At 36.1% G+C, this 24,817-nt stretch overlaps 1 protein-coding gene across 1 annotated transcript; it reads left to right on the top strand.

The window, feature by feature from the left end:
* The first annotated feature begins 12,416 nt into the window (after positions 1-12,416).
* On the top strand, positions 12,417-24,817 carry LOC133288360 (E3 ubiquitin-protein ligase UPL3). The gene is made up of 18 exons (XM_061486092.1): positions 12,417-13,601; positions 13,855-13,965; positions 14,080-14,196; positions 14,380-14,550; positions 14,638-14,799; positions 14,971-15,219; positions 15,369-15,490; positions 15,584-17,012; positions 18,403-18,498; positions 18,867-20,432; positions 20,540-20,764; positions 20,879-20,983; positions 23,039-23,119; positions 23,211-23,279; positions 23,373-23,501; positions 23,916-24,038; positions 24,126-24,347; positions 24,509-24,817. Exons 1-17 carry the CDS (start codon positions 12,684-12,686, stop codon positions 24,189-24,191), a joined length of 5,739 nt encoding a protein of 1,912 aa, XP_061342076.1. The 5' UTR covers positions 12,417-12,683; the 3' UTR covers positions 24,192-24,347; positions 24,509-24,817.

The raw sequence follows: 24,817 nt of genomic DNA on the forward strand, positions 1-24,817 counted from the left end.
TGACCGGTCATACTTCAATCAATAGTGTATGACCGATCATACTTAGTATAATTTGTAAAAAAAAAATGTAAACAGATCATTCGTCTTGTTATATACCCCAATTGTTTAATTGATTTAAAATATGTTTTGCTGATTACAATCAATTTAATGTTAATTTAACTGATAATATTTATTGTCTTGAAATTACTAATGAGCTTATTGTTTGAGATTTCATAATAATATTTATTCTGATTTAAAATAGTATTCAAGATAATTGAAGATTGCATTAAGATTGGAGAAGATATGGAAGATATCATGAAGAGAGAGAGAAAAAATATGATCAAATAATTGAAGATTGCATAAAGATTGGAGAATATATGGAAAATATCATGAAGAAAGAGAAAAATATAGGATGAAGCAAAGTTTAGGATAAATTTTATCTTTTTAGATTTCATGTAAGAAAAATAAAATATTTTTTGCCAAAGATTTAGACTATAATTGCATTACATAATAGATTAAGATATTTAAGGTTTACATATTTTTTATTTAAAAATCATATTTTTGGAAATTGCATTTAAAATTTTATTTAAGGATAAAAGATTTTTGGTTAGATTTTAGAAAATATTATACCTTTTGGACTTTCAGGAGAAAGTAAATGTTATAAATATGGCCCATTGCATATTATTCATTAGTGGAGAAAATACAATATTTATTGAGAGAAAAATACAAGAGAGAGAAGAGAGAATAATATATAAAAGAGAAAAGAGAGAATTAGATTTTCAAGATTAGGTTTCAATCATTCTTGCACATCAATTGAAAAGTTTTCTCAAGAACATTCATAGATTCATTCTTTGGCAAAGTGAATATTTCTCCCTAGGAATTCAGATTATCTATCTGCTTGAGGAAAAGAAGCACTGAGGTAAATCATTTTAATAGTAATTTTCTTCTTGACCTTTTGGAAGGCCTGTATTGGAAAACTTGGATACCAGTTCTTGTGCTGGGAAACTGAGATACCAGCATATCTCTCTCTTTTTTGGAAATTGAGAGGGACTTGAGAACCCTTGTGAGATAGGGTTTTGGAATCGTAAAGGGTTAGGATTTCGTATTGGGAAACTAGGATACCATGTGGGAATTTGTGTAAGGGGTAAAATAGGAAACTAGGATACTAGAGAACTCTTTGTACACAAGGTTCATAGTGGAGTTGCCCGTTGAATTTCAGTATTCGATATTAGAGCCTATGGTTTTTTTCCCTTTTAGGTTTTCCACGTAAAAACTATTGTGTCGATTTCTCTCTATCTTTATCTTGATTTATTGCTTTGAGTTAATTTTAATTAGCAAATTATTTTTATAAAACTTTATGATTTACTAATAGTTATAACCAAAACGTGAATAAACTTTTTTTCATCACCTTGTGTATTGCAATCTAGTCCATTTAGTTCATTCTTGCTTAATTTGTTTACTTCATAAACTTACATTACACTCATTTAATCAATCCAACACCAAAATAGCCCTCACAATTTCTAAAACTAGGGCTGCAATTCTTTACCATAAATTATGAGCTTTTATTATGTTAAACTAGATTTCTTGAGCTTTCTAATGGCATATCACAAGCCTCAATTGGATCTGTATAACTCAAGATATGTTCGCCGCAAACCAATTGCTTGAAATCGGACTACCGAAAAGTAGGACAGCGAACTCAGAATTAAACTGGGAATGTTTCACTACCCAAAATTTTCTAAAACTTTAATACAATAAACTATACTTCTGGGGATTTAATTTGATATATAATATGCCTCATTTGGTTAAGGAACGACTGAGTAATGACTATTACAAAACAGGCCAGAATCTATCCATTCTATCTCAATTTCGGACAATGTCTTTTCTTTCAAAAATTGGGAATGCATTTTAACTCAGAAAAATTACATCTTTTAGGACATGAAAGTAGACATACTAAAATTTAATTAGATATCTCACACATCCCATTTGGTTAAGAATTGAGTGAGTTACGTTTTTCATAAATTTGTACTGACTAAAGAGCATAGATTTTGACAACATCTTATTATATCATCTTAAATCCTTGTGGTACTTAATTAACCACTTGATACAATTATCATACCTATATCTAGCTATTTCAAGGCTTATTTCATTGATCCATCCATGGATCTATTTCAATGACTCAACATCAAACTATCAAATAGGTATGAAAACCCTTCCACCATATACATCATACAATTACATATACAAGTCTTCCAAATGAATTATGAACATAATACATCATTTGGTAAAAAGAGATACATAAGTGATGTTCACCTATACATGCTCTCTAAACACACACACACACACACACGTATATATATATAGGAAAAAATATTTCCCAAGCAGCTTAAGATAAGTTTATCTCCGGCTATCCCAAAACTACGTCATTTTATTTATTTATTTCCTTATATTAATTTATTCACCTTTGAATGGTTATGATTCTCTTTTTCTTTCTCTTATTTTATCACCATTGATCCATCTTTGTACGATCATGATTTAGTAGCCGGAGATAAGATTATCTCAAGCAGATTGAGAAACGATAAGCCCACATATATATATATATATATATGGGAAAACATTGTTGGGCTTCCTCTTTCAATGCTAAGCCCAAGCCCATTTGAGGGGTTTCCTAAAAACCCTAACCCTAATTTCCACCTCCTCTATATATACTCATTAGTTGTGGGTGGAGGCTAGGTCAGATTGAGAGAACAAATTTGAGAGAAAAATTATTTGATTGTTTGAGCAAAGCTTTATGCTTTGCATCTGAGAGATCTCTAGAGAGAGTTTGAGTGAAACATCTCTAGGGTAGTTTGATTACCACTATTGTTGGAGAGGTTGAGTTAACCACCACATTGGTGTATTCTGATTATTTGTAACCATTATTTTCATAGTGGATTTTTTATCTGGACTAGGTCCCGTGGGTTTTTACTACTTCATTGAAGAAGGTTTTCTCACATTAAATCTGGTTGTGTTCTTCTTATCTCTCTTTCCTGTTTTGTGTTTTTCATTTTTGATTTTTTCGCTGCGCTGCCCGACCTGGTGAAGTTCAGGCCGAGGTATTGTCGAGATCCAAGATCAGGATCTTGTTGATTGACTTCCGCACAAAGGCTGCTTAGCCGAGCTTGAGGGAACCGAGTTTTCCCAACAGTGGTATCAGAGCCCGAGTTCGACGGGTTCTGAGGGAGACGAGATGGAGACCAGTGGCATAACCAATGATGGAGACATGTTCAAGTTGACCGCAGACAACTTCACTTATTGGAGACCGATGATGGAAGATCATCTCTACTGCAAAGATCTACATGAGCCCATTACCCTTGATGAGAAACCAGCAGGCAAGACCGATAAAGAGTGGGAGATCCTGAGTCGGAAGGCGGTAGCCACGATCAGGAAATATATTGATAAAAGCCTTTTTGAGCACGTGTCCGAAATCACGAACGCGTATGAGTTGTGGACGAAGCTGGAGTCCATGATTCAAAAGAAGACTCCCAGGAATAAAGCTTACCTGGTTCGCCGACTTGTGAAGCTCGGATACAAAGACGGCATGAGCATGATTGAACACCTGAACACCTACAAAGGTATTGTGAATCAGCTGTCAAAGGCTGATAAGAAAATTGATGAAGAATTGCAGGCATTGCCGCTGTTTAGCTCGCTGCCAGAAAGCTGGGATACTCTGGTGGTGACTATGAGTAATTCAGCTCTAGAAGGAAAGTTGAAGATGGATGTCGTGACAGACAGCCTCCTGAGGGAAGAATTCAGGAGAATAGAACGAGGTGTTTCAAGCACGTCTGAGGCCAACGTTGTTGAGAACAAAGGGAAATCTGACTCCCGGGGTAGAAGCAAAAGTTGGGGTAGAGGTCGTGACAAACGAGAAAAGTCCAGAGGTCGGTCAAAGCCGAAATATGAGTTGAAGTGCTTTTACTGTGGAAAGACAGGCCATAAGAAGCCATACTGCTGGACCCTACAGAATGATGAAAAGAACGGCTCTGTGAAGCCGGATCAGATTATTCCTAAGAAAAGGGAAAACAAGAGCACCACTGCGGTGGCTGCCAACCCGGATGCCGAGATATTCCTCCTTGGTGAGGATAATTATTTGAATGTTGCATATGATGACTGCACCTGGATTGTTGACTCCGGTGCCTCCTTCCACGTTACTCCACACAAAGGTTTTTTTTCCTCTTACCGAGGTGGTGATTTTGGAGTCGTGAAGATGGGAAATCAAGTGACCAGCAAGATTGTTGGTGTCGGTGATGTAACTCTAACCGCAGATGTCAGATGTCGACTTGTGTTGAAGGATGTAAGGCATGTACCTGACATGCGTTTGAACCTAATCTCGGTAGGCAAACTTGATGATGTCGGGTTAGTGAACTACTTCGGTAGTGTAAGATGGAAGCTGGCCAAGGGAAACTTGGTCGTGACCAGAGGTAAGAAGGAAGGCTCCTTGTACTTGATGCAAGGAAAGATCAATGGCGGAGAAGCCAATTCTGTTCGAGATGAACCTAGCTTGGAGCTATGGCACAAGCGCCTCGGCCACATGAGCGAGAAAGGGCTCCAGATCCTGAACAAGAAAGGATTACTGACCGGGTTGAAAGGCCAAGCGTTGGAGAGTTGCATGTATTGCCTAGCTGGAAAGCAGCACCGGGTTTCTTTTGTGAGACCGGATCAACCTAGACGGCGCAGGTATATTCTTGACCTCGTCCATACTGATGTTTGCTCCATGTCAGAAAGATCCCTTGGAGGAGCTCAGTACTTTGTTTCATTTATTGATGACCATTCCCGCAAAGTGTGGGTATATTTGTTGAAGTCTAAAGACCAGGTACTCCAATCCTTTAAAGAATTCCATGTAATGGTTGAAAGGGAAACTTGCAAGAAATTGAAGGTGGTCAGATCTGATAATGGTGGTGAGTATTGCGGCCCTTTTGATGCATATTGCAGAGTGGCCGGGATCCGACTTGAGAAGACGCCCCCCAAGACTCCACAGTTGAATGGACTTGCTGAGAGGATGAATAGAATTATTGAAGAGAAGGTCCGAAGTATGTTGTCCATTGCCGGATTGCCGAAATCATTCTGGGGAGAAGCCGTCAAAATTGTTGTTGACTTGATCAACCTCTCACCATCACGGCCACTTGAAGGAGAAATTCCAGAAGAAGTCTGGACAGGTCGGAAAGCGGCATATAATCAATTGAAAGTGTTTGGATGCCGAGCTTTCGTGCATATCCCTAAAGATGAAAGGGCCAAACTTGATGCAAAGACTAAAGAATGCATTTATCTTGGTTCGCCGAGATGTGAGTTCGGGTTCCGACTTTGGGATCCAATCAATAAGAAGATCGTGAAAAGCCAAGATGTGATCTTTCATGAGCATGAGAACATTCATGACATCTCGAAGCCCGAAGTCCGAGTTACTGTCAGACGTGAAGAACCCATCCCTCCTATCCAAGCTGAAGCAGGGGGAGAAAATCAAGAAAATGAAGAAAATGATGATCAACAACAAGCTGAAGATGACCAAGTCATATATTCCTTTTTCTTGCTTTCTCAGGAGCATGATTGAAAAAGGAATCGAAATTAATGAATGAATGGTCCTCTTCATGAAATAGAAACTTGACATGATCAATCACTAATGCATATGAGAATATCATAGCCACCGATCCAGATCCGATTTTGTAACCAATGAAGAACTATGAAAACTGAAAAGATATAGTAAGTGTGGGTCTCTCCCTGATTCTCACGTGCACTGTTATCTTTTTCTTAGCCAACTATGTAAACCAATAATAAAAAAGGAAACAAACAGAGATATGTATAGGAAAATAATTGAATAAGCAAACAAATTAGCACATAGGGGAGCAGGGGGGAACACAAAGCAATGAAGGCAATTCATCAGTTGGAATTAAATTAAATGGCATAATGAAACTACCAAAGTTAATCATGATTTCAAAACAATCATGATTTGCATCAACCCCCATATAAAAATCTAATATTACTAATTAAAGGAATTAAACAAGATAGCATAATGAAACTGCCAAAGTTAATCAACCATATAAAAATGTGAAGACAATAATGATCTGCATTAACCATCCATCTCATATAACTAATTAAAGGATTGTAATAAAACTGTGCATATACACCTTTCATGACCCACCCCCCATCATCATCATACAGTAAAGTATTTGTTGCCAACAATTTCCCGCCTTTCTGCCTTTAGCCTACCTGCCCTATTCTAACAAAAAAACAGAAACCCCACTTCTTCTACTACCTCCGGGAAGAAGAGGAGAGAACTCCATTTTCATGATTGAAGAGCTAAACAAGTAATATAGGAACAACCTACAGTTACAAATCCACAAAGAACAAAAACTAAAAAAGGAAAAAGAAAAAATATAACTAAACACAACTTTGAGGGGAGATATAGACGACAACGAAGAAGATGACCAGAGATGTAGACAACGACCGATGACGAAGAAGAGAAGGACCAGCAGCCTCCAACGCGACCGAACGAGAGAGGATAGGGTTCCAGACTTTTTAAATTTTATTAAATATCTTCTATTTTTTTAATTGTAATTTTATTTCTTTTTTACAAAAAATGCCAAAACGTGTCCACATATGTTGACCGCGTGTCGGATTCGGTCAAACTCGCGTGTCCCACTAGTCAACGTGTCTCAAAAAGATGATCGCATATTGGAACGGTCGGAACGTGTCGGTGTCCGACACACATTTTCCCCCCAAAAATTATGTGTCCGTGTTTCAAAGGTAAGGACAAATGCAAGGCTAAAGTTATTGTACTCTCATACACCAAAATATGTATAACACAATTATTAAAATTTCTAAAACGTAAAACAATAGTGTAAGGTTTAGCTCGAGAAAAGTGATACAATTAATGAAAGTTATAAAAAATATATAAATATTATAATACTTAGGCCTAGCTTAAAATGATCAATACGTCATCCTCACCGCTGATTACTATCCCTAACCTTTTGGTTCGTGTTTCACCTAGAGTTTACTCCCTCAAAGGATCATTGCAGTACACAAAAGCAAAAATGCAAAAAGTGAACAAAAGCTGCTAATCATAATCTAAAACACAACAAAGATACTCATAATTTTAGTATTCTTATGTATTCAATTCAAGCATTACTAAAATCAGTTTAATTTCACAATTAATTTCGTTCAGTGGGAGGAAAACCATAATAGATTGAGAAACTTTGTTGCTAGCCTACCCATGTGACTCGGGAAACATTGTTTACAGCCAAGTATGAAGAAGATTCATTGGCCTTCAACAATAAAAAGATTTGAAATACAAAGTAAGATAATCAATATCATTCTTAATTAATTGATACCAATTTAATGTTATAATAGTCAAAAATTTAAAATAAATGGTAAGATAATCGATATCAATAATAATCAATTGATATAAATTTAGTGTTAAACAATAATGGATTCGAAATAGAATAATAAGTTCATTATCCATCGATATCAATATAGCCTTTTTTATCATGCTAACAAATATTAATCACTTGTTATTGTAATTTAAAGCTATTGTTTACTGTGGGGATTCAGAGCAACATCTTATTATACTTGGCCACCCAATTAGGATTCATGGTGTTGTTTTCGTATTGCATGAGGAAGAGGTGATGAATGCCATAAATGACCATCTAGAGACTTCCATGGACTGTGTACATAACTCTTTTGGTATGTGGCGAAAGTTGCTACAAGAATACTCCATTTCATCCTCCACGTGACGTGATACTTGCCTTATAGGAAGAGACACATGAATGAGCCCACAATTGGACATGCTCCTCGTGGAGAATCATTTTATAGCAACCTCATCATGCTCTTTAATTTGTTTCTTAACAAAGCTTCATGGAATCTCAACTTGGCTTGGGACCACCGCCTTATTAATGATGCAATTTTCTACTCGAAGGATAAGATATCATTCTAAAGGCTCCATTACAATAAAGAGAAAGTCTTAGTTAAAAGACGAGTTACCTTGGTTCACTGACACTACATTGGTTTGTTGGATTAAAACCTTAACTCCATTCTTACGTTCCGATCATCGTTACACACAAACAAAGGAGCTTGAGAAGTAGGTAAAGTCTTCATTGAGTATATAGAACATAAGGTGGCATCTGCTTTGTCTTCCTCCTCTAGGCATAACAGAGGCAGTGACGATGGCGAATTAAGGGAGAAAAGGGGGCTGTCGCAATGATAATGAATCCTCATGTAATAAATCATCACTGTTGTATAATTTTAGACCAAATTCACCCCTTCTGGTCTATATCTAACTCAATATGCTATTCTTATTCTTTAGTCACTTTTTGATCTAAATTTTTTGAGTATTGATCCTTAGGCCAAATAATTACCAGTAAGTAAGCTATGTAATTCAACCATGAGCACATAATGGATTACAACAAGCCATATCCTCAATTAAAGGGGAAGCTCTAGTTGGCCAAAGTCTAAATTCTATTTTCATTATTGTGCCGATTTAATTATTGTCCCCTTGCTTTGATAATGTATACATATGGTCCTAGATGTAGAATTTTGCATTGCGAGGTCTAATGTAGTGTTTTTCATACAGTTCTTTATTCCTCCATTGTTGTGGCAACCATGTTCACCCTGAAGAAGTCACGCTACAAAATATTATCCTCTAATCCATAATTCAAAATGATGTTATTGATAATCCGTGTTTCAAGATTGTTCGTAAATATCTGAATAAATTTATTATACTATAGTGTTTCAAAATTTCTAATGTTCATTGGAGAATTGAGGTAATACGTTGTATGTACTTTTGATTGTGTTATTTTCGTATGAATTATAACCCCAACTAATTTTATTACACCGTTCTATTTAAGGAAAATGTAGCTAAGAAAACTTAAAGGACATTGGTAGGAAGGAAAGTACATAGTTTGACTAAAATTCCATTCATTTTACTTATCGATGTAATTAGGTACAACCGTATTCATTTCTTGAGTAATAAGGGACATTTAATATTTTTGCATGTGATTTTAACTCCTTAAATCTATAAAGTCGTTCATCCTCTTAGAGATTTGTAGTAGTACTATCCTAATTTTGGGGGGGATAATGTTTCATATGATTTGAGGACATATTGCACTCACTTATATCCATATATTTGAGTTAGGGCTAGTTGCATTAATCATTTGCTAGAAGTTTGTCTTTCTCCCCATATTTACCAACGAGAATTTGGAACCATAAATCCTTAAGCTTGACAAAATTTCTATGTGTAACTTTTATCAAGAAAGCTTCATTTAGATTGGATAACCGTCATAAGTTAATGGTCCATCCAATAACTATTAGGCTGGATCATACATGATTGAGCCTGCTAGTAAGTTGGGTATGATTGGAATGTTGTTGCGAGATGCCTACTTGGCTGACGAGATCCTTTGCGTGATGTTGGAGATGAGACTGAGACTTTGATCTAACTTGGAGAAACTGAGGGAGGTACCTGCAAGGCACTCCAATGCTTAAGTCAATATATATTCAAGTATTGATAGGAAACTGATCATGGCTGGGCTTAATGCCTATGTATTTATAGTAGATGAGCGTCCTATTATGCCACCTTGATATGGCCGTGTTCATTTCTATTAGTGGAGAGTGGTAACCTTCAAAGGCTATTATTTGGACGAGATGCCTATGACTAGGCTAAGTCTTTTGTAGATGTGGTGGTATGCATGTGTCTGTCATTAGGTTATTGGTTCACATGAGAGTAGTGATGCGCTGAGTAGCTGATATTGTGTAACCATAATTGACCGAGCAAATGGTATTATGTGCTAGGTGGTTGTGGTATTATCAAGATACGCGGGATAACAATGTTTTCTTCCTTATTAAGCAATAATCTTTGGGCTCTTTGGACCTTTTACTGGTTGGGCCAATAATCCTGCATGGATAGGTCCATTTCAGTTGAGAACACCGATCTTTTTGAGATATATATCTTTATAAGTGGAGTGCTAAATAAATTCCTTAGGTATTTCCAATTACTCTACAAATCTTTCAAGAATTATGCTAAATAAAAACCTTTAAAAAAATATTTCATTATAGGCAAAGATGAACTAAGGTCGTCCAGGTGAAAGCTGTTATTTATCAGTGTCTTTTACTTTAACTATTTTTAATATTATAATTAATATGATACATTAAATAATATATGATATAAAATATGGGTTTTATAAGAGTTATGTTGTAGGAAAAATGATTGTGTAATGTTATAGAGATTCATTTTGCGTGCCGTAATTTCTTTTTCTTTTTTTCTTTTTTCTTCAAAAAGTGTGGACCCCACAAAATGTTGTGTGTGTAGGAAAATTTATTGTGTCATGTTAAATGACAAATGCAAATCCCATAAAATATTGTTACTTAGTACATTTTTTTAAGTAGATACTTAGCACATTTAAATATAGGAATAGTATTTTTCATGTTATAGGAGATTTTATGCATACATAAAAGTGTATAAGGCCATATAAAGAGAAGAAAAAATATATGGGATCCATATATTTTTATGAATATGTAAGAGATAAAATTATTTTTTATAATAAGAAAAACATTAAACCTTTTAAATATTTCTCGATATAATATGTTAAAAAAAAATCTCTCGATATCACAAGAGTAGGTTAAGGGGAGAGTGTATTGCATTGGGATTTCAAAGGATTTTAATGGATTATTTTTGGACAAAAAAATCCATTAGTATTCAATTAGAATTTTAATGAATTGAAAAAAGTCACGTGGTATTCGATTAGGATTTTAAAAGATTATTTTAGAGTCCGTCCAAATTCGTTGGTATTCAATCAAGATTTTAAACAATGGAAAAATAATCTTGTGGTATTCAAAAATCTAACGATTTTAATGGATTTTCTAATGGTGTCGATTTCGTGAGACTTTTAGTAAGAAATATAAATAGGATTGCTCTCTCACAATCTCACCTGATATTTGTTTTATTTTTCCTTTGGAAGGTTGACTCGCTCGAAATCGGGTTCTGCCATTGGAGCTTCGTCAAAACTCAAAAATAGCATATTTTTGAGCGATTTTCAACACAAAACAACCCAAAAACAACAAACCAATGAGATTTTAATATAATCTATCTCAAAAATAGCATTTTTTTAGCCATTTTAAAGAAATTTGGAAGTTTAAAAAGTGATTTTTCAAGATATGGGTTGCGATTTTTCTTGGCACAAAAAGATATGATTTTTGTATTAAAAATAACATAAAATAATGGAAAAATAACAGGGGAACTAAAACCCTCAAATCAATTTTTGTTTTACATCAATGAAACAATATCAATTTAAAGAAAGATTAAAACTTTCATAATATGAACCCTATATTCCGTAACAATACATTCTGAATGAAATTCCTTCATTACAGGAAATGATTTCAAACAATTTTTGTGTCGATAGATAACTAAAAATTTATTTTTTCAAAAGGCCCAAAGCAATTTAAGGTTTCAATATATCGATTAAAAAAGATTGAGAAATTTTCTTCATGTAATAAAACCCAAAAATTCAGATTCGAAATTTTCTTAGAATATTCAATGAAAATATGCATATGATATATGATTAGAAAACTCTCATCATATAGAACAAAAATCTCAAGGTTTTCAAGATCAATTGGAAAAAATTTCAAACGAAAATTTATCATGAACTATAGGTTCTATATACAAATTTAGAATTATTTTAATAATTAAAAAAATTTGAATCTTATAATCATGTATGCATAGCTTTGATACTAAATGAAGAAGATAATTTTCAACGGTCAAACCAAGAGCATAAACGAGAAAATGATAATGTATGAAGGACTAGTATAACTTTATATATGTGAAAAGTTGTTGCTTAATAATTTTGAATGTTTGTTAAAAATAATATTATGATTTACTGATTAAGAATCTTATATTAGATTTTACTTTTTTATTAATTTCATTGTATTTTTTTATTGACTTTTGTAATTTTCAATGTTTGTTAAAAATTCAAATAATTTTTTAAAATCTTATAATTCCGTATTATCCTTTCAATCTTATAAATTTTATTAAAATCCTTTAAAATCAAATCTTATGAAATCTTGATTTTAAAATTTTATTTTAAAAAACTTTAAAGTTCCTCGTATTCTAAATAATTTTTTAAAATTTAAAATTTATAAAATTTTTAATCTTAAAAAAATCTTTTAAAATCCTAATCCATTACGGTGAAAGATTGCTATACACTTGTGGTGTAGTTTGTCGAAATGACGTTGGCTTGGAATGAAGTGTACGCGCCACACTGCGGTAGTGCCACCGAGCGTAGCGAGCTGTTTGACGAGAATGAGTGACCAATCCATCGCCGAAAAATAAAAATAAATAAATAAAAAAAGACAAAAGAAAGTTACATATAAAAGCCCATGTATTTTTCTGGCTCCGTTTATTCTCCATCCCTCTCTACCTTCTCTTTTCCATTCTCTGGCTTAGGGTTTTCATACAACAAGCCCTTTATTTGGTTAATCTTTGTCGCTATTGATTACACTAAATCTCACTGTACACACACACAAACGTGAAAATCCATCATATCTAGGGTTTGGAATTGTGGAGCTGATTCAATTGAACAAAGATTCGATCTACATATCAATCGAATGGTAGGGATTATTGCGTCGATGACAGGGTAATTGGCGCTCGGTGGCGAGCGAGTTGACAGATAGAGGGGTGGGTGGGTTTTTGTATGGAAACTCGTAGTCGGAAACGGGCGGAGGCTTCCTCAGCTGCCCCTTCATCTTCTTCGTCGGGTCCCACCACCCGTTCCAGCAAGCGCGCCCGTCTCTCCTCTTCTTCTTCTTCCGCCGCCACCGCCACCACCACCACCGCTCCTCTTCGTTCTGTCAACACTCGTTCCCGCGCATCTAAGACTAAGGAAAAGCAGAAGCAGAAGCAAAAGGAAAAGGAACCTTTGCTGCCTAAAAACCCTCCTCCTATGGACACCACCAACGAATCTTCCGGTTCGCGCCGGGATCGCCGCGGAGGCAGGAATTGGGACAGGGACAATTCTGACAAGGGGAAGGAGAAGGAACATGATGTTAGGATTAGGGATAGGGATAGGGATAGGGATAGGGATGCAATTGCTGAGAGGGGGATGGCTGAGAGCGGTGGTGTTGGAGATGACGGTGACGATGACAGTGAGGGTGGCGTGGGGATTTTGCATCAGAATTTGACTTCTGCGAGTAGTGCACTTCAAGGTCTTCTTCGGAAACTTGGTGCGGGTTTGGATGATCTGCTTCCGTCTTCTGCAATGGGTTCTACGTCGTCGTCTCATCAGAGTGGGAGGCTGAAGAAAATATTGTTTGGGTTGCGGGCTGATGGGGAAGAAGGGAGGCAGGTTGAGGCATTGACGCAGCTTTGTGAAATGCTTTCCATTGGGACCGAAGAATCCCTTAGTACTTTCTCGGTTGATTCGTTTGTTCCCGTGCTCGTTGGGTTGCTCAATCACGAGAGCAATCCTGATATCATGCTTCTTGCAGCCAGGGCGCTAACCCATCTCTGTGACGTGCTCCCTTCATCTTGTGCTGCTGTTGTGCATTATGGGGCAGTGTCAATCTTCTGCGCCAGGTTGCTCACCATAGAGTATATGGACTTGGCGGAGCAGGTTGTTCCCTCATTCATTACTATTATATGATTAGTGTAGTTGAACCCGGTATTAGGAACTTAGAACAAACGTTGCATGTTTTGTGTTGAATTCTGATCATGTGTAATTGTAATTGTTTATAGAACTCTTTAGAACGAGGTTCCAAAGTTATATTTTCTATTGTGTCTAAGTGTATGCATTTGCTTATCAATGGCCTTGGATTCTGGAAATGAGATTCTTATTGTTTGATTACTTTGATTCTTGACATGAACAGTCCCTTCAAGCTCTAAAGAAGATATCTCAGGAGCACCCAACTGCCTGCCTACGAGCTGGTGCTCTTATGGCAGTGCTGTCTTATTTGGATTTCTTCTCAACAGGAGTTCAGGTAAATCTTCATACCTACATTTAGAGGATCATTATAATCGTGGACTGTCATAATTCTTTTGGCGATAGGTAACTTTAGTGAGCAACCATATATTGACATAATTGTATATTTCAGCGGGTTGCATTGTCTACTGCTGCAAATATGTGCAAGAAGCTTCCTTCAGATGCAGCTGACTTTGTGATGGAAGCTGTTCCTCTCCTGACAAACCTCCTTCAGTACCATGATTCCAAGGTAAGGTCATGTTTTGTTGTCAGACTTGTCATATAATGAAAACTGTGTTTTTGTTGTTACAGCTATATTTTTAACTTTTAAGGAAGTTTTGTTTGAAAGGAGGAAAAATTTGATCCCCATAGTCCGTCCGTATTATCAGTTATTTAGCTATATCTTCATCATATGCATTCTTAATCTCTGTAGGTCCTGGAGCATGCTTCTGTTTGTTTGACTCGAATAGCTGAAGCATTTGCATTGTCTCCAGACAAATTAGATGAATTGTGCAATCATGGACTGGTTACACAAGCAGCTTCCCTCATTTCTAACAGCAGTTCTGGAGGTGGACAGGCTTCTCTCAGCACGCCAACGTATACTGTAAGTGCAATTTTTGCTTGAAGTTTTATTTATCACTTGATGCTTTTGCCTCTAGTTGTTGGTCCTTAACTTTAAAGGTATATGCAGGGTTTAATCCGACTTCTTTCTACTTGTGCAAGTGGGTCCCCTCTTGGAGCTAAAACTTTACTTCTCCTTGGAATTAGTGGCATTCTTAAAGATATTCTATCTGGTTCTGGAGCTTCTTCTAATAGCTCTGTATCTCCTGCATTGAGTAGGCCACCAGAGCAGGTATAGGGTACTTCAGAATTCTTCTTTTGGTCATTCATGTTTAGTTTCATCTCTTTATGGTTCATTTGATAGATTCTAACCTTAAATTCATCATTTAAATCCTTGATATTTTCAGTTCTTTTACCTTTGTGAAGAGATGTAATTATTCTAATTGTCTGTTCTTACATACAGATATTTGAGATTGTGAATCTGGCAAATGAGCTTCTGCCCCCATTGCCGCAAGGAACAATTTCCCTTCCAGTCAGCTCCAACTTGTTTGTGAAAGGGCCTGTCATAAAAAAGACGCTTGGTGGTAGTTCTGGGAAACAAGAAGACACAAATGGAAATATTCCTGAGATATCGGCTCGTGAGAAACTATTAAATGAGCAGCCTGAGCTACTTAAGCAATTTAAGATGGATCTCCTCCCAGTTTTAATACAGGTTGATTTTTGTTGTGTTGATCAAATACTTAAATTTTATTTCATAAATTTTTTAAATTAAAAGAAATTAGTTCTGTTAAATTGCTCCGTTTTTTCTTCATTCCTCTTCTTCTGTGGCTAATTGATAGTACTGGCATGCTTTTTAAACAGGTTTATGGTTCTAGTGTCAATGGTCCTGTTCGGCACAAATGCCTTTCTGTCATTGGAAAACTAATGTATTTCAGCACTGCAGAGATGATCCAGTCTTTGTTGAGCGTAACAAATATATCAAGGTATCTAGAAGTTTAATTGGGTTGATATTGTTTGATATTTTCACTGCCTTTATGGGTTTAGAAAACTTATGCATTGCCCCTCTGATCATATAGTTTCTTAGCTGGCGTCTTAGCATGGAAAGATCCACATGTTTTGATTCCTGCCTTGCAAATTGCTGAAATTCTTATGGAAAAACTTCCTGGGACATTCTCTAAGATGTTTATCAGAGAAGGTGTTGTCCATGCGGTGGACCAACTTATTTTAGCTGGAAATTCAACCAATGTCTCTACTCAAGCATCTTCCACTGAGAAGGATAATGATTCTGTATCTGGAGCATCATCTCGTTCCAGGCGTTATAGGCGACGCAGTGGTAATTCTAATCCTGATGGAAATTCTTTGGATGATTTGAAGAGCCCAGTTTCGGTAAATGTTGGTTCACCTCCAAGTTCTGTGGATATTCCAACAGTAAATTCTAGTATCCGGTTATCTGTTAGTGCAGCTGCTAGAACTTTTAAAGATAAGTACTTCCCTTCAGATCCTGGGGCTGTTGAAGTTGGAGTTACCGATGATCTTTTGCATCTGAAAAATCTTTGCATGAAGTTAAATGCTGGTGTTGATGACCAAAGGACTAATGGGAAGGGGAAATCTAAAACTTCTGGATTTGGTTTGGTAGAGAACTCTGCTAATAAGGAAGAGTATTTGATTGGGGTGATATCTGACATGCTAGAGGAACTTGGCAAAGGAGATGGTGTATCTACTTTTGAATTTATTGGTAGTGGTGTTGTTGCAGCTTTGCTGAATTATTTTTCTTGTGGGTATTTCTCTAAAGATCGAACATCAGAAACCCACCTGCCCAATGTTCACCAACAAGCACTTAAAAGGTTTAAGTCTTTTATAGCTGTTGCGCTACCGTCCAGTACTGACATTGGGGCTGTGGCTCCTATGACTGTCTTGGTCCAGAAGCTTCAAAATGCTTTGTCCTCCTTGGAGCGTTTCCCTGTTGTGCTGAGTCATTCATCTAGGTCATCTAGTGGAAGTGGACGCCTCTCCTCTGGACTAAGTGCATTATCTCAGCCCTTCAAGTTGCGTCTCTGTCGAGTCCAGGGCGAAAAGTCCCTTAGGGATTATTCTTCCAATGTTGTATTGATTGATCCTTTAGCAAGTTTAGCAGCCATTGAAGAATTTCTTTGGCCTCGTATCCAGCGAAGTGAATCTGGTCAGAAGTCCACTGTACCCGCTGGGAATTCTGAATCTGGGACAACTCCTGCAGGAGCTGGTGTTTCATCTCCTTCCCCTTCTACTCCTTCCACTACTCGCCGCCATTCTACTAGATCCAGATCATCTGTTAATATATGTGATACGCCCAGAAAAGAAATAACTCAAGATAAAAGCATGAGCTCATCTAAGGGTAAGGGAAAAGCTGTATTAAAGCCTGCACAAGAGGAGGCAAGAGGACCTCAAACCAGGAATGCTGCACGCAGAAGAGCAGCTCTCGGTAAAGATACTCAAATGAAACCTGTAAATGGTGACTCTACTTCTGAGGTATACCGTGAAATCCTGGGCACTAGTTCATGATACTACAATCTTTTTTGTTTGCCCCAGTCAATGTTTATTTTTGAATTCTTTAGTCTTTGTTGGATGGTTTTTATGGTTTTGCTCTTTCCTCCAATTCTTTCTGGTGATCTGGAGTCTAGGCTTCATTTTTTTTTTCTTTGACCACACATGAAGGCGGGAGTTTGAGGTGGATCTCGCTCTGCATTTTTACAGTTTGTTTTGACTTTCAAAGTGAAATATAAAGGAGATACTTATTATTGCCATTTTAAGATACCTAAAAGATGCTTTATTACATTTTGCATGGCAAACTTGAAAAGACAGCTGAAATCTATTTGTGGATATGTAGCTTTGGACATGCTAGATTTTGATGTCAGTAGATCCTGCAAATGATTTAGCTCTGCGGTTTAGTTTTATAGGTTTTTGTTGATTATAATTACTTATTTAAACTATATTCATCCCTTTTTTATTAACTTAGCCTAAGTGCTCTTTTGAGTATTTTGTTAGAGTAGTTGCTTTTTGACATCATTAATTTCTTTCTCCATATATTAAAATTAAGCTGTTGTAAAAATTCCCTGCAGAAGTGTTCAGATGATTGTTAGAATCACATGATTCAATACGATTTGGTAAGGTAGCAATTCATATCATGTGATGAATCAGAGATGATTTTATATTGTATGATACATGCGTGAATTGCTGTGATTCTATATCATCGATATGAATCACACGATTCATGTTTTTTTTTTGGTTTTGTTTTTCATTCATCAATTCTCGTGAAAGAAATTAAAAAGTCAAATAAGTTTAAACTATTAAATTAAAAGGAACTACATTTGATTATTCCATTTCCTGGTTTTCTTTATTCTAAAATGGAGATTACATATATACCAAAATGCATGTATGTCAGGATTATTTGTGTAATGCTACTCAAAAGTCAAAACCAACTGATGTGTGCAGTTTACATTTTGATTATTTTAGTCTGACATTAAACTTTTCACATTATGAGATTGTAGGCTTGTCTTATTAAGGAATATTTTAGATGTATTTTTGGGTGGGGTTACTTGTCTATCCAGGTTATACTTTCTGGTTTTTTTTCCCTTCCTCTATATTATGAGTGTTTACATGCATGCTCAATGTTATTTAGCTTGGTTCTTGTGGTTGTTAAACTGTTGGTAGGATCTTCCGAGTACAAAATATATACACACACTATATGCAGTGGATAGGGCTCCACTTGGTTGTTAAGCCGATTTTTTTTGGGCTCTGCTTTGTATCAAATCGTGAACTTAATCGATGTCTCCTGAAGTATCTTAGTATTAGCAATAGCTATTTTTTCTTATCTTTTTTTTTCTCTCTTTTGACATTATTTTCCGTTGCTATGTTGTAGGATGAAGATTTGGATATATCTCCTGTTGAGATCGATGAGGCATTGGTGATTGAAGATGATGATATTTCTGATGATGAAGATGATGACCATGAAGATGTATATTATCTAGTGTTTCTTCTTCTTCTTTGACTGATATTTCATTACCTTATTAATTATCAATATCTCATTTAACTGGATATTATGTTATTGTCTTCTTTGCTTTTCTGACATCATTTCTCTTTCTTAATGCTTAACATTGCTTTTGATATGTTAAAATCTGTATACATCTTTATTTTTTTTTTCACCTGTACAACCACTGCTGCTGTCCTATCTTTTTTAGATTTTATCAAACAGAACTGCTTTTATTTTTTTTTCAAAATTTTACAACCATCATTAGTTTTTGTTAACAAAGATTGAACTTTATCTTTAAGTTCAGTTGCATCTATTCTTACAAATTTTGTGCTTTTTTAATTTTTCTGATGCAGGTGCTTAGGGATGATTCTCTTCCCGTTGGCTTGCCTGACAAAGTACATGATGTGAAATTGGGTGACTCAGTTGAGGAGGGTACTGTTGCTCCTGCTATAAGTGATGGTCAGACTAATGCAGCCTCAGGTTCTAGCAGCAAAGTTGGTGCAGTCAGGGGATCAGACTTGGCTGATCTTAGGAGTGGCTATTCTTCTAGCTCAACGGGTGCAATGTCATTTGCTGCTGCTGCCATGGCTGGACTTGGATCTGCTAATAGCAGAGGTATCAGGGGCGGCAGAGATCGGCAAGGACGTCCATTGTTTTGTAATTCTAATGATCCTCCGAAGTTGATCTTTACTGCTGGTGGGAAGCAGCTTAATAGACATTTGACTATATATCAGGCAATTCAAAGACAGCTTGTGCTAGATGAAGATGATGATGAGAGATTTGCTGGTAGCGAATATGTATCCAGTGATGGAAGCAGGCTGTGGGGTGATATTTACACTATAACTTATCAGAGGGCAGAGAACCAAACAGATAAGGCTTCTACTGTAGGTTCAAGTTCAAATGCTTCAAAATCTGGCAAATCTGGGTCTGTACCAAATTCCATTTCTGAAGCCAAGCTGCATCAAACATCTGTACTAGATAGTATCTTACTGGGAGAATTGCCCTGTGAGCTGGAAAAATCTAATCCTACATACAATATATTGGCACTATTGCGTGTGCTAGAGGGTTTGAACCAGCTTGCACCTCGATTGAGGGCCCAGGTGGTTACTGATAGCTTTGCTGGGGGAAATTTTTTGGATTTAGATGAGCTAGCCGTTGCAACTGGTGCTAGGGTTCCGCCAGAGGAATTTATAAGCAGCAAGCTTACTCCAAAATTAGCTAGGCAAATACAAGATGCCCTTGCCCTATGCAGTGGGAGTCTTCCCTCGTGGTGTTACCAGTTAACCAAAGCATGCCCTTTTTTGTTTCCTTTTGAGATCCGGCGACAGTATTTTTATTCAACTGCTTTTGGGTTATCTCGTGCACTGTATCGACTTCAGCAACAGCAGGGTGCTGATGGTCATGGATCAACAAATGAAAGGGAGGTTAGGGTTGGGAGGTTGCAGCGTCAAAAGGTTCGTGTCTCTCGAAACCGTGTTCTGGATTCTGCTGCTAAAGTGATGGAGATGTATTCTAGCCAAAAGGCTGTACTTGAAGTAGAATATTTTGGTGAAGTTGGTACTGGCTTGGGTCCCACCCTTGAGTTCTATACACTTCTAAGTCATGATTTACAAAAAGTTGTACTTCAAATGTGGAGATCAGGTTCTTCAGAGAATTATCGAATGGAAATTGATGAAGATGAAAAGAAAACGAAAAGCAGTGAAGGTTTTTTTGCTGGAGATGGAGAACTTGTTCAAACTCCTCTTGGGTTGTTTCCTCGGCCTTGGCCTGCAAATGCTGATGCATCAGAGGGTAGCCAGTTTTTTAAAGTGATTGAATATTTCCGGCTGGTAGGCCGTGTAGTGGCTAAAGCTCTTCAAGATGGACGCCTATTGGATTTACCATTGTCAGTGGCATTTTATAAGCTTGTTTTGGGTCAAGTAAGTTGTTATGCAATGTTGATGAGTTAACCATTTTAATGTGTATAGTTGTTCTAAAGTCTGATTTTATTTGAGTCACTGTATATTTAGCTTTTGATTTATTGCAGGAGCTTGATTTGCATGACATTCTTTTCATTGATGCTGAGCTTGGGAAAACTTTGGAAGAGTTGAATGCTCTTGTTTGCCGGAAACATTATATAGAATCTATTGGCAGTGGCTGTACTGATAGCATTGCTAACTTACATTTTCGAGGGGCCCCAATTGAAGATCTCTTCTTAGATTTTACACTTCCTGGTTATCCAGAGTACATCTTGAAACCAGGAGATGAGATTGTACGTAGTTAAACCTTGAGTTAGTGTATCCCATTTTTTTTATTGGTTTTTGTTTTGGTTCTGATTCTTTCTCTAATTATGAAAATTGCTTTGAACTTCCTGTAAAATTTTCAGGTTGACATCAATAATCTGGAGGAGTACGTATCCATGGTGGTTGATGCAACTGTCAAGACTGGAATCACCCGTCAGATGGATGCATTTAGAGCTGGGTTCAATCAGGTTATATGCTGATCTTAATTAATTCATTTAACTGTGGGGCTTGTTTCGTGATGCAGAGTAAGGTATTTTCTTTTTTTTGAACTGTGGTTAAAAAGTTGGTATTAATGTTGTTGGCTGCGTCTATTTCAATGTTGTCAAGATCGCGTTGTACATTGTATGATCGTATGATTCTACGATTTTTGATCCAAAAATGATCCAAATCGGAAGTAAGATCGATGTGGAGTGGGATCAACAGGGAAGATTGTAAAATCGATGGGATTGTTCAATCCCACCGTTTCATCGTTTCTAAAAAAAAACAAATCCAGATTCAAAGAAAGTACTCAATTACCCATGACGTTCTTCTACGATTTCCCTATTTCTGCGATTTCGTAAAAGTAGAACCCCTATTTTTGCAATTTCCCTCTACCTTCTATGGTTTCCCTTCTGTCTGTGATGACCTTATTTGATTTTCCTTCTGTCTACGATGTGTGACCGTTCCCTACAATGTGACCTTCTCCTACGTTATGACCTGCATTGGCTTGCATCTTCTGCGAACTTGGACTGAGTTCCTCCACCGTTTTGGCTTCCATCGACTCTGTAGTGTTTCTTTCCATGCTTATATTTTATTTCCTAGATTTTGTTTGAAGGATAAAAGTGGGTTAGCCCATGTATCTTTTTGTTTCTTCCACTGTTTTGCTTCCATCCACTTGATTCTCCCGTTAATTTTTTTTCGTAGTCAGCCACGTGGTGTCAAAAGTGTCCTTAATTAAAAAGTGCCACTATTAATATTTTGACTTAAAATGCTCCTAAACAATGTTGTTATAACTTATAGATAAAATAATTGGAGAGATAAAGATAGCAAGAGACAGAGAGATAGAGAGAGAGAGAGAATAGACTGGTGGAGGAAGAAACTGACTGGACATGTTTTATTCTCGGACACACTAATAGAAAAAAATGTCTTTTTTTTTAGTACCATAATACCAAATTTCATGACAAAAGAAGTTAGTATATTATTATTGTTATTATAGTATAGTATAGTGCTTACAAAAAAAGAGAATTTTAATTACTATCCTTTATTAATATATTTTCTATGGAAAAATAAGTAAAATATAAAATAATATAAATTTTTTATTTGTGAATACAGTTTTAGTTAATTAAATATTTTTCATACTTAAAATATAAAATATAATAAGGTTAGCCCCTTTTAAAATATAAAAGGTTACCCTCATATTCTTGGAAAAAAATCCCTTCTAAAAATTCATGCTATTTTAATAATATCCACATGTAAGATCTTACAATCCGCATCGATCTTACGATTTATGATCTTTTTAACCCCTTCGATCTTAACAACATTGGTCTATTTATTTACACATGGCCCATTCTTTTCTCCCACTCCTTTTTCTCTTATTTCTCCCACAATTTTATTTAAAAATAACTAGGATTTAATTTGATTGTATTGAGTATATCCATCCTTGGGCTTTTAGTTGCTGAGTTTTTATCTGATGCATATCTTTAATTGGGTAACATGTCATTTAGATTCTTACAGTGTTCGACTAAAAGTTACTGCTTTTGCTTTTGTAATATCTTAAGCAGTTAACTACATATGTTTGTTCCTTTTCAATTGGGTAACATGTCATTTAGATTCTTAGTGTTCTACTAAAAGTTACTGCTTTTGTTATGTCTTAAGCAGTGAACTACATATAGTCTCAAATATCATATTTCAATGTATCAGTTGGGAAATTATAAAATGTTTGTTCCTCTTCTTTTACTTATGTTGGCTATAATAAACCTCCAATCCCCCTTGCCCTTGCACATTAGGAGAGGAAGGTAGAAAACAAATGCACGTTTTTTCCCCTGATGTGAAATGTTCAGTGATTGATTGTCAAAATTTGACACATTCTGAAGATATTGTTGGTGATGAGTGGGTGAAGATATTCTGCCTGCCTCTCTTATGTGGAATACGGAAGAGATGAGCGGGGCAATTGTTTGAAGAGCTAGTTGGATATTTTTTTTTTCATTTAATTGAGTTGAAAAACTAAACATTTGTCACTTGCACTCTTGTGCTGGTCAATTCAGGTTTTTGACATCTCATCTTTACAAATTTTCTCTCCCCAAGAACTGGACTATTTGCTTTGCGGCCGTAGAGAATTGTGGAAGGTATTTTTTCAATCCAAATTTGTTATTGCTTATAACATTATTTGAAATGTTACCGTGAGTAATGTAATAAGTTTATTTGTATTTTCTGCAGGCTGAGACACTAGCTGATCATATAAAATTTGACCATGGGTATACTGCCAAGAGCCCTGCCATAGTTAATGTATGATTCTTTTCCTTGTATAGGGACAATTGTGTATTATTGGAAATTTAGGTTTGTTATATTTGATGCTCATTCTATTTGGTGCTATTTCAGTTACTTGAAATTATGGGAGAGTTCACACCGGAGCAGCAGCGTGCCTTTTGTCAGTTTGTTACTGGTGCACCTAGGCTGCCACCTGGTGGACTGGCTGTTCTAAATCCAAAACTAACTATTGTGAGGAAGGTATTAGAAATATATTTTTTATCACGAGCTGTCCGTGTTCTAGTTCATTCACGCTTTCATGTAATTTTGTACTTGATATCTTGAATTTTTTAAGTGCTATTTTTTTTTTTAGTGGGGGTGTGCAGATATGCTCTATTCGTGCTATTAGAACTTTTGTTATTGCCAGTGTTATTGCAGCTCATTTTTTAAGATAAACATAATTTTTTAGTAACATGGTGTGTGTTGATTGGCTGCCTGTCAAAATAGAAGTAACAAGATATGCAAAAGATTTACTTGACTTCAGTGAAGTTAAAGGAATGGATACTTTGCTTTAGTTGTTCTTGTTGCATCTTAGTTTCATAGTTATTTATTTATGACATTTTTTATTTTTATTTTTTGTTTAATGTTAATATGTGGTTACATGTCTGGGTGCAGCTCTCGTCAACTGCAGCTAATGCTTCATCTAATGGCAACGGGCCTTCAGAATCAGCAGATGATGACTTGCCAAGTGTGATGACGTGTGCTAATTACCTGAAGCTTCCTCCTTATTCTACCAAGGTACAAAGCAGCGTAGCGTTGTTGTTTATATGATCCTGCATGTCAAATCATCTTTTGGTACTGATTTTCGATGTCCATTTAAAACAGGAAATCATGTACAAGAAGCTACTCTATGCAATCAGTGAAGGCCAGGGTTCCTTTGATTTATCATGAGTTTCTGGAGCTAACCAACCTGACCCTGTATGTTAATATGATGAATCAGGGTTTACTTTCGAGGCTTAATTATTTTTTGGTTGCATGTACTTTTCTACTTGCTTCTCAAATAATGACATCATTGGGGCGCTCATCAACGGTTGTGGCATAATTCAGGTGAGTTTATCATTGTTGTTAGTGAGTTGGGATCTCAGCTATTGGTTGGTTCTTGATATTTCTAGATCAGTCGTATTGTCGACTGTGCTGCAGCATGTGCACAATTTGTTGATTATTATTTTAATTTGATAAACTAATATGAATTCCTCCGTAAATGGCAGTTGAATCGAATCGCCACATTTTCAAGGTGTAAAGGGATTTGCGGAGCTCGTTTTAGCTGTTAGAACGTGTAAATAAAATAGGAATGTTGAGTTATTTTTCTACCCTAAATTTTTTATCATTCTGTTTTCAAGTCAAATTATTGGCAGTTAGTTATTATTATACATGGATGGAAGATGGTAAAGTGATAGAAATAATTTGAAATACTATGCTTTATGATTTCATTATTTCCTGTTAAGTTCTCCAGTCAAGTGGAGCTTCATTGTGGTAAATTTTTATAGATGATTCTATTCAGTTCGCCATTGCTGTCC

Source organism: Gastrolobium bilobum, unplaced genomic scaffold (assembly GCF_033153095.1).
Source record: "Gastrolobium bilobum isolate Gb01-03AN ecotype WA unplaced genomic scaffold, APGP_CSIRO_Gbil_v1 utg1578, whole genome shotgun sequence".
In the NCBI taxonomy this organism is placed as follows: Eukaryota; Viridiplantae; Streptophyta; class Magnoliopsida; order Fabales; family Fabaceae; genus Gastrolobium; species Gastrolobium bilobum.